The 8,548-nt window shown below is 42.3% G+C and overlaps 1 protein-coding gene across 1 annotated transcript; it reads left to right on the top strand.

The window, feature by feature from the left end:
• Positions 1-2,937: 2,937 nt before the first annotated feature.
• On the top strand, positions 2,938-7,673 carry LOC131234397 (actin-like). Its single transcript, XM_058231245.1, has 5 exons — positions 2,938-3,090; positions 5,670-5,740; positions 5,850-6,243; positions 6,334-6,947; positions 7,054-7,673. The coding sequence occupies exons 2-5, from the start codon at positions 5,681-5,683 to the stop codon at positions 7,117-7,119; spliced, it is 1,134 nt and encodes a 377-aa protein (XP_058087228.1). The 5' UTR covers positions 2,938-3,090; positions 5,670-5,680; the 3' UTR covers positions 7,120-7,673.
• The last annotated feature ends 875 nt before the right edge of the window (positions 7,674-8,548 follow it).

Genomic DNA, 8,548 nt, shown 5'->3' with positions numbered 1-8,548 from the left:
TGATACACATAAGGCCCATGTGAGTAGGCCCATTTGATGCACTCTAAGGCCCACGGGTCATGGTCCATTGCAATGCACATAAGGCCCATTGGTGCGGCCCAATGATGTGGCTCACTTGATGAATATAAGGCCCATATGATATGGCCCATTTGACGTAATTAAGGCCCAATGGGATGTACCTAAGGTCCATTGCAATGTATGACCCCAACATGGGTTATGTAATGATGTTTACGTCGGGCTATGCCTTGGGAGCAATGATGGTTTGACGTCCACATTGCAAGTATAGTGTGGTTAAATGTCCGCATTATGACTTTTCCTAAGGCCCATTGTTAGGCCCGTACGTCTAATGTGTAGGTCGTCTAGGCCCATCTTTGTTATGATTATCATCCATCATATTTAGCATGTTTAGTTCCATGATTCATGACCATATGCATCATACGTATGCTTGATATGAGGAATGACTGATCATCGCATATGCCTTTGGGCAGATTGTTTAAGGGCTTCCGTACAGGGGGTGTTGCCCTACATGAGCGCACGATACGCGCAGGATTGCTGCATGACTGAATAGTGTGATTCATGCATTCGCATTGTGTGATATGGTTACTATACGCCCTAGCGACATCAGGGCCGTAGCCTCCACAGACGTATCGTGGTTGGCAGAATTGGATACCGGAAATACTGTTCTACATGGGGTGCGATAAATATCCTTGGGTGAAAGTCCCTAAACCCTTATGGTACTAGGAGGTTGCTCCAACGTCTAGACCGAGTGGATGCATGAGCGCTGAGTGTCGATTACCAGACGGTTGCGCTTTCCACTGTGTCGTGGTCGGTTGGAAGGGGGTGCGGCCTTACCTGCCCGAGAGTAGGGGGCAATGCTAGGCAGGCGGATAGTGAGGTCTTTTCCACTCACCTTATTGCGCGCGATGGGGCGGCAATCTGGCTTGGAGTGTACTAGACCTCGGTGATATTCCAGATTTGAGCCGTATTGACATGTGGACTTAGATGAGGATTTGTATGCTTGACTTGCATTTCGCATTGCATGGCCTTGGTATGGCCGACATAATTCTTTGCACCGCATGGCCTTGGTACGGCTAATCGGATTCTTAGCATTCATCAGCATGTTCCGCATTACTCTGATACTGCATAACTACATTATCACCTTGAGCATACACTTTCACCACCCTCTAAGCTTTCTATAAGCTTATGCACGACCGTTGCATGCGGAGCGCTGAGGCTTGGACGCGTGGCTGATCTTTTGGAGCTTTTTGTCTATCATCATTGTATTTCCCTTATGCTCATTGTACTTGTAAAGTTTTTGATTATAGTGGAAATGTGATGGAGTTTTTGGTTGTTGTTTGTGGGTTATGCCTTTGGTTATGCTTATTACGAATCAAACTGATGTACAAAATCCTCCTTGTAGCATCCCAGGATCGGAACCTGGCGAATGGGCGCTGGGAGTCGAGAATGGGGTTCTACGGAGGCTGTCAGCGCCGGATTCGACGATCGGGAATTTTGTGAGCCCGGTTTCCGAGTTTGGGGCGTGACAAATGTAATGTTTTTTTTCCCAGATGACATGAGAGTGCTATAAATGATGGTTGCTGTCAACATCACCTTACCTTACGCAACGGGAAATTTAAAGGTAAATTATTATTACCCATTTATCTTGAATTACCATTGCAATTAGAAAATCAAATTACCCCTAAAGGAAGGTTCTTCCCATTTTACCTAATATTGTGAAGTGGGGATAATGGCAAAGTTTTTTTGATTTATCACCCTCACACCCACGCACATGCCACATTGGTCTCAAACTCCTGACCTCAATGTTGAAGCCCCGGGGATCTACCACTAGGATGCAGATTTCCTGTGAAAGCCTTTGATATAAAGTTCCCGTGCAAGGATGGTGGGTCGGGCCTGTGAAAATGTATGTGAGAAATTCATTCTATCCATTTGTTTTGCAAGCTCATTCCAGGAAGTGATGAAAATGAGGTGGGTGCAAAACTCTAGAAGGTCATAAGAAAGAGAAAATTGGGGAAAGAAATTCTTATATTTAAAACTTACTTAGTCTCTAGGTTGATGTTTATATGCTATCCAAATAATTTATAAGATTATTCCCAGTGGGAGATGGAGCCTGATACAAAACTTTCATGGTTATAAGAATGCTTCAACAGTGCTCACTGAATTCTCGTTATTTCCTCTTGTGTGGCCCACTTAAGTGTTGGATACACTTCATTATAGGTTGCATGTACTGAAATGAGCTTGAAAATGGGATGGATCAGGTGGATTTCTCACAAATATTTCGGTGGCCCCCACATAGCATCCTTGCCCAGGAACTTCGTTCGACCAGCACTAGCAAAGGAGATGATACAGACAGAAGTTACGGTGGGTCTCACACAATTTAAAGGTTTAATCTTGCCCATGGACCTACTTATCAAACACGACGCTTTGTCAGAATATCATACAGCTTCCCATTAAGGAAATGACCAGCAGCTTATGTTCGATTCAGAGACGTAGATGGGGCGAGCCTGATTTTGATGCAAGGAAAGTTCACGTAGGGGACCCACGCGATGAGCAGCCAGGATCTCACGCACGCATGCCACCGTGGATGACATACAAATACCTGAGCCGAGACGAGCTGAGTGGAACGGAGCCAAGCCAGCGGAAAAGGCTCCGCTGCCGGCTAGCGGATGGGAGCATGACCGCAGCGACGCCGACCAGACGTCCCGGTCATGCCGCCCATGTGACGTGGCAAAGGCGTGCGAAGGCCGAAAGACAGCTTGGACGGTCCAGATCTTCCCCTTTAATCGACATCCGACGGTCCTAATCGCGTAAAGGGTGTACGCCAGGCCATCCTATCTTTTCTCGTGGACGAAATGATTCCTCAACTTTGGTAAAATTGCATTTCGTTTCATTTCATTCGAATTTCACAAGCTCGCTATTTTATATAAATCTCCTTCCCCCCTCTTCCTTGCTATTTCTAGCGTTTCAGAGAGAGAGAGAGAGAGAGGCTCTTTGCATCGGAGAAGCCAAGGAGAAGGGCGAGCCCTAGTCTCCTTTTCTTGTCCTCTCTCTTTACATCGCTTCTTCAACAAGGTAAGCAGATCTTGTCATCCGATCATTTTCCTTCTGATTATTTGATCTGTGCTGTGCTTTTTTGGTATGATTCCGATCAGATCTGGCTAGATTCTTCGTCTTCTTAGGTTTTTTTTTTTTGCAAATCTTGTATTTTGAAAATAATAAGCTTTGCTGGAAAACCTTGCGATTTCCTTGCATGTTTGCTGTGATTCGAGAATCCTAGCTTTTACTAGGGTTTGATTGCGATCCGGGGTGGGTTTTAGGACTCTTACAGTCCGGATCTAGGTTTTTCTTGCTTATTCTTTTGTTTGATGAACGATTGGAATTGAATTCTGGAGGCATATTCATGAGATCTCTGGCTGTCAGCTGATATTAGATTAATGCTTCTAAAATCCCATCTTTTGTCATGGCATGGATAGATCCACCTCTTTTTTCTGTTGTTTTGGTGGTTATCTAAATTTGTTTTTCCCTTCTTTTTGTTTTTTCCATCACTGCATGTGACTGATGCCTATTGTGTGTTTTTCCCCTTGTGATTGGGTTGTTCGATGCATTTACTATGTAATATTTTTTTCACTTACGTCAGGTTTCTTGATTTCTCCTTCCCCTTTTTGGATGGATCAGTGCCTTTTTTTGAATTAGATTGGAGGACCAAACTGCGTTTTTTTCTGATCAACCAACTGTGCTGATTTGAATTAGATTGGGGACCAAACTGCATTCTTTCTGGTCAACCAACAGTAAAGGCGGGATTCAGCTTTTACTCGTGTGGATTGATTATCTCATTGGCTTCATAATGTATCTGTCCTAAGTGGGATTCTGTAGCAGAGACACTTGATGGTGGGCCAATTAGATTGACAGACAACAAAAAGGTTTCAAATGGCCTTTTTGCCCTATGGAGCCATCATATAGCTGCTTGGTTTCATCAATCAGATCTATTTCTGTTCAGCAGCTACTTGAGCAGTTGAACTGATTGAAGCCAGTCTTGAATTGGGAGAGCTTTATGTGTGGTTGCTGTTTCAAAAATAATAGAAAAGGCATTGTCTTTTATGTATTTTCTTTCTTTCTTTCGTTTTTTAATCTCTGATGTGTTTAAAAACCTCTGTGCTTTATTATTATTTTTTTTAACAGAACTATTTTTGCTAGATCTGGTTGCTATTGGTACTCAATATCCATTGAATTAAATGCAGACAATCCAATCAATGGATCATCTTATTGAAGGGCCTGACCAGAATATTGCACCAATCAGATGATTCTTAATTCCTGCAGTCAATGGAATTTTATTTTGCCCCTAATTTTTCCTAGGCTGTCCAATAGTAGGGTTTTTTTTTTTTAAAAAAAAATAAAAATTCTTGGATTGATATCTATAGGCTAGTAATTAGATGTGTAACATGATGTTTGTGCAACTTGATCTGATCATTGATTGAATGCTATGGATCTCTCAAACTTGTGAGTGGGGCTGGTAATCATTGTTCTTTAGTGTAAATTTTCCAAGCATTTATTCAAGACTGGTAAGTGGCACGTTCAGTGCCCAGCACTGTATGAAATTTACATGCAATGAGTGTTATGCATGCCCTTTTCATAAGTTTTCTAATTCTAATTGATAAAAACACAACAATGATTAGGGAGGAAAAAATTACCTACCTTACCATGAAAAGATTGAAAGAGAAATAAATGATTACGGAGAGTGAAAAGATTGTAACATATACCTCTTTAATAGAATCCTAAAATTTTTAGGAACATTTTAGAAAACAACAGCCATGTTTACTTGTGTTACTACAAGACCATTTCAAAAAGGAAACACAAAATTTATCAATTTCTCAACAAAATATTGAAATGAAAGAACAAAAGATAGAGGACTGGAAGAGTGCTAACCTTTCTGATACGGTTGGCTGCGAGCATTGAAACTATGAATCCAGAGAAATCATGTACTTGTATAAATTGAAGTTATAGGAATCAGGGAAATGGGATGTGTACAACATAGTAAATCGTGCCTTTTGGACCCTAGAGGGGGTGACAGTTTGAATTTTGGAACCTTATTTAAGGAAGACATTAACTCTTGTGAGTTTTTTTTATTGGCATAGACCTCTATAGATTAGTGAGGTCATTTCATAGATTGATAGGCAAATTAACTGAGATATGAGAATCAGATGCAAAGTGCAATGAGAAAAACATGGCACAATGTGATGGATGATTTGCAAGCACTCAGAAATTGAACCCACTTTACATGGTTTAGGTGGCAGCAAATATATGGAAGTGATGTTAGTTAGTATCTAATGGACAGTCAACATTATCACAATCATTCTAACCCATGTACAGTGGGTTACATGATTTGGTTGGTTTAATTTCAGCTTCATATTTGCCATGCTTACAAAGGGAAGTGCCTGTTCATAATCCACCATATCCATACGCCTGTTCATAATCCACCATATCCATACTCTGCCAGAGTATCAAATAACTCTTGAGTGTTATTTGCGTGCATGGAGTTGCTTTAAATCAAAGAAGAAACATGTTTACAAGGTTTACACATCACAAGAAAAAAAATCCTCCTTTCCCAAAAAACGAAGAGATTGTTTTCCTCATACGCTCTCTTTCTTCTGCAGGTTTATAAAAGATGGCTGATGCTGAGGATATCCAGCCTCTTGTCTGCGACAATGGAACTGGAATGGTCAAGGTTGGTTAACCTTCATTGAACTTCTGTTCATAATCTCAGTTGTGTTTCAAATATTTTTTAAATCTTGAGCAAATTATACTACACTGATGCCTGCTGTTACTTTGATAAGGCTGGATTTGCTGGTGATGATGCTCCAAGGGCAGTATTTCCCAGCATTGTGGGCCGACCACGCCACACTGGTGTCATGGTTGGCATGGGCCAAAAAGATGCTTATGTGGGGGATGAGGCCCAATCTAAGAGAGGTATCCTCACCCTCAAATACCCCATTGAGCATGGTATTGTCAGCAACTGGGATGACATGGAGAAGATTTGGCATCACACTTTCTACAATGAGCTCCGTGTTGCTCCTGAAGAGCACCCAGTGCTTCTCACCGAAGCACCTCTCAACCCCAAAGCGAACAGAGAGAAAATGACTCAGATTATGTTTGAGACCTTCAATGTACCTGCCATGTATGTCGCTATTCAGGCTGTCCTTTCTCTATACGCCAGTGGCCGTACAACTGGTTTGCATCTATGACCCTATCTTCAATTGAGATTTCTCCTCTACTTTTGTTCATTTACTTAAAATCCTTCTTCTCTTCCTTTTTGCGCAGGTATTGTGCTTGATTCTGGTGATGGTGTGAGCCACACGGTGCCCATTTATGAAGGATATGCACTTCCCCATGCAATCCTTCGTCTGGATCTTGCAGGACGTGACCTCACAGATGCATTGATGAAGATCCTTACAGAAAGAGGTTACTCATTCACAACCACTGCTGAACGGGAAATTGTAAGGGACATGAAAGAGAAGCTTGCATATGTCGCCCTTGACTATGAGCAGGAGCTGGAGACTGCCAAGAGCAGTTCCTCAGTTGAGAAGAGCTATGAGCTGCCTGATGGGCAGGTGATCACGATTGGAGCTGAGAGGTTCCGTTGCCCTGAGGTGCTCTTCCAGCCATCCCTCATTGGAATGGAAGCTGCTGGAATCCATGAGACCACATACAACTCCATCATGAAATGTGATGTGGATATCAGGAAGGATTTGTACGGCAACATAGTGCTGAGTGGTGGTTCGACCATGTACCCTGGCATTGCTGATCGTATGAGCAAGGAGATCACAGCACTTGCTCCTAGCACCATGAAGATCAAGATCATTGCTCCTCCCAAGCGCAAGTACTCCGTGTGGATCGGTGGCTCCATCCTGGCCTCGCTGTCCACCTTCCAGCAGGTTAATTTCCTATACGTTATGTGGGTTTTGCTTTAAATTCTGCAAGTACTTGGATGGTTATCGTTCATACCTGCCCCTGATGATCTCTCTGTGTTCCAATATGCAGATGTGGATTGCCAAGGCCGAGTATGATGAATCTGGGCCGTCCATTGTGCACCGGAAATGCTTTTAAATATTCTCATCAGGTGGTGAGTTCTTCCTTTAATAGTTGGTTTTTGGTTGTGTCATGTCATGGCAATGCGACCTCGGGTTTGATTGAAAGAAGATTGTGCGCCGGTGCTTCTGAGAAAAATACCTAGATGACTTTTGCTGCTGCTGCAGCCAAACTAGTAGTAGGTATTTGTCTAGATTTTAGATTGGAAGAGGGTTTTTTTTTTTTTTTCCTAGAGTCCGCCTTGCCTATTAGTTAGTGTGGATGCTCTGCAAAGTCATATTTGCAGGCAAAATGGGGCATGGCTTCTGCTGGCAAGCAGAGCACAAGAGTATTATTACTACTCTTCTCCTATTTTTACCCTTTCAGTGGTAGGAGAAAAATGCCAGCACCCATTCTTTTGATTGTGGTGTGGCTTTTAGTTCCCGCACGTAGCTAGCTGTAGCTGCCTGCTCTGTGTGATTTCCCCATTGCTTTTCGTTGTTCTTTTCCTTATTTTCTAGCATATTTCTGTTAATATTGTATGAGAAAATTTGTTGCGGTTATGAATTATATATGATTATGGGTTTTGATTATATTTAAGAGAGCTGATGGCACATGCTATATGATTATGGGTTTTGATTATATTTGAGGTTGTAACAAATCACTTTCATTGGAAAACAGTCGGTGGATGGAATTTGTACGCTAGCAGCATAGCATGTCACTTGTCAAGCAAATCTGTAACTCAGGCACACTCAACAGCACCCATATATGAGATCCCGACTGCTCATCTGCTGGCCCCAATGGCAAAATGACACCTTCCTAGCCACTATCTCTGATTTCTAGGGTTTGCTTGATGTCCCGAGAGAGGAACCCTGGTTGTACAGTGCAAAGGGGTTTGGATTAGGGTGCTCGTATGGTCTTCAACAAAGTGGAGCCCGCAAATGTTATTTTATTTATTTATTTATTATTATTATTTTTTTTTTGAAAGATAACAGTACCAGAGATTGAACCCTGGACTACTCCACACACACTGCAGGCTCCACCGGCTCATCTAACGAGTAGGGCTTGGAAAATTTCAGTTAAGGTGGGGCGTGCATGTGTGAGGGAGGCCCCTGTTTTCAGGATGAATTCAGATTTAACACCGCAGAATGGTCTAAATGATGATGATGATATCAGTGTCATTGTCTTCCCCACCTTATCAGTCAATGCAAAGCTGTACCTCAGAGAAGTTATGGCTTGGATTGTCTTAGGTTTAGCATATGATGCATTCATTTGACCTTGCAGGCTGATTTAACGTTGTTCCATATGGTGTGGCCTATGGAGTTTTGAATCGGCCCAAATGTATCATGAAACACCGAACGGATGAATTGGAAATTGTCTATCAAAGGGGGACAACTAATCTGCAGTCTGGTTTACAGAACCATGAACCTCTAAAGTGCGAGAATTTAAAAACCATGTCCACCATTGT

Source organism: Magnolia sinica, chromosome 19, assembly GCF_029962835.1.
Source record: "Magnolia sinica isolate HGM2019 chromosome 19, MsV1, whole genome shotgun sequence".
NCBI classification, from domain to species: Eukaryota; Viridiplantae; Streptophyta; class Magnoliopsida; order Magnoliales; family Magnoliaceae; genus Magnolia; species Magnolia sinica.
This window is presented reverse-complemented; position numbering and strand designations above follow the sequence as displayed.

What these genes read in the sequence shown, in the direction of transcription:
- LOC131234397 (XM_058231245.1), top strand. Translation starts at nt 5,681, where the DNA reads ATGGCTGATGCTGAGGATATCCAGCCTCTTGTCTGCGACAATGGAACT. An exon ending in ATGGAACTGGAATGGTCAAG is followed by an intron (nt 5,741 to 5,849) that starts GTTGGTTAACCT and finishes TACTTTGATAAG; the next exon opens with GCTGGATTTGCTGGTGATGA. An exon ending in CGCTGTCCACCTTCCAGCAG is followed by an intron (nt 6,948 to 7,053) that starts GTTAATTTCCTA and finishes TCCAATATGCAG; the next exon opens with ATGTGGATTGCCAAGGCCGA.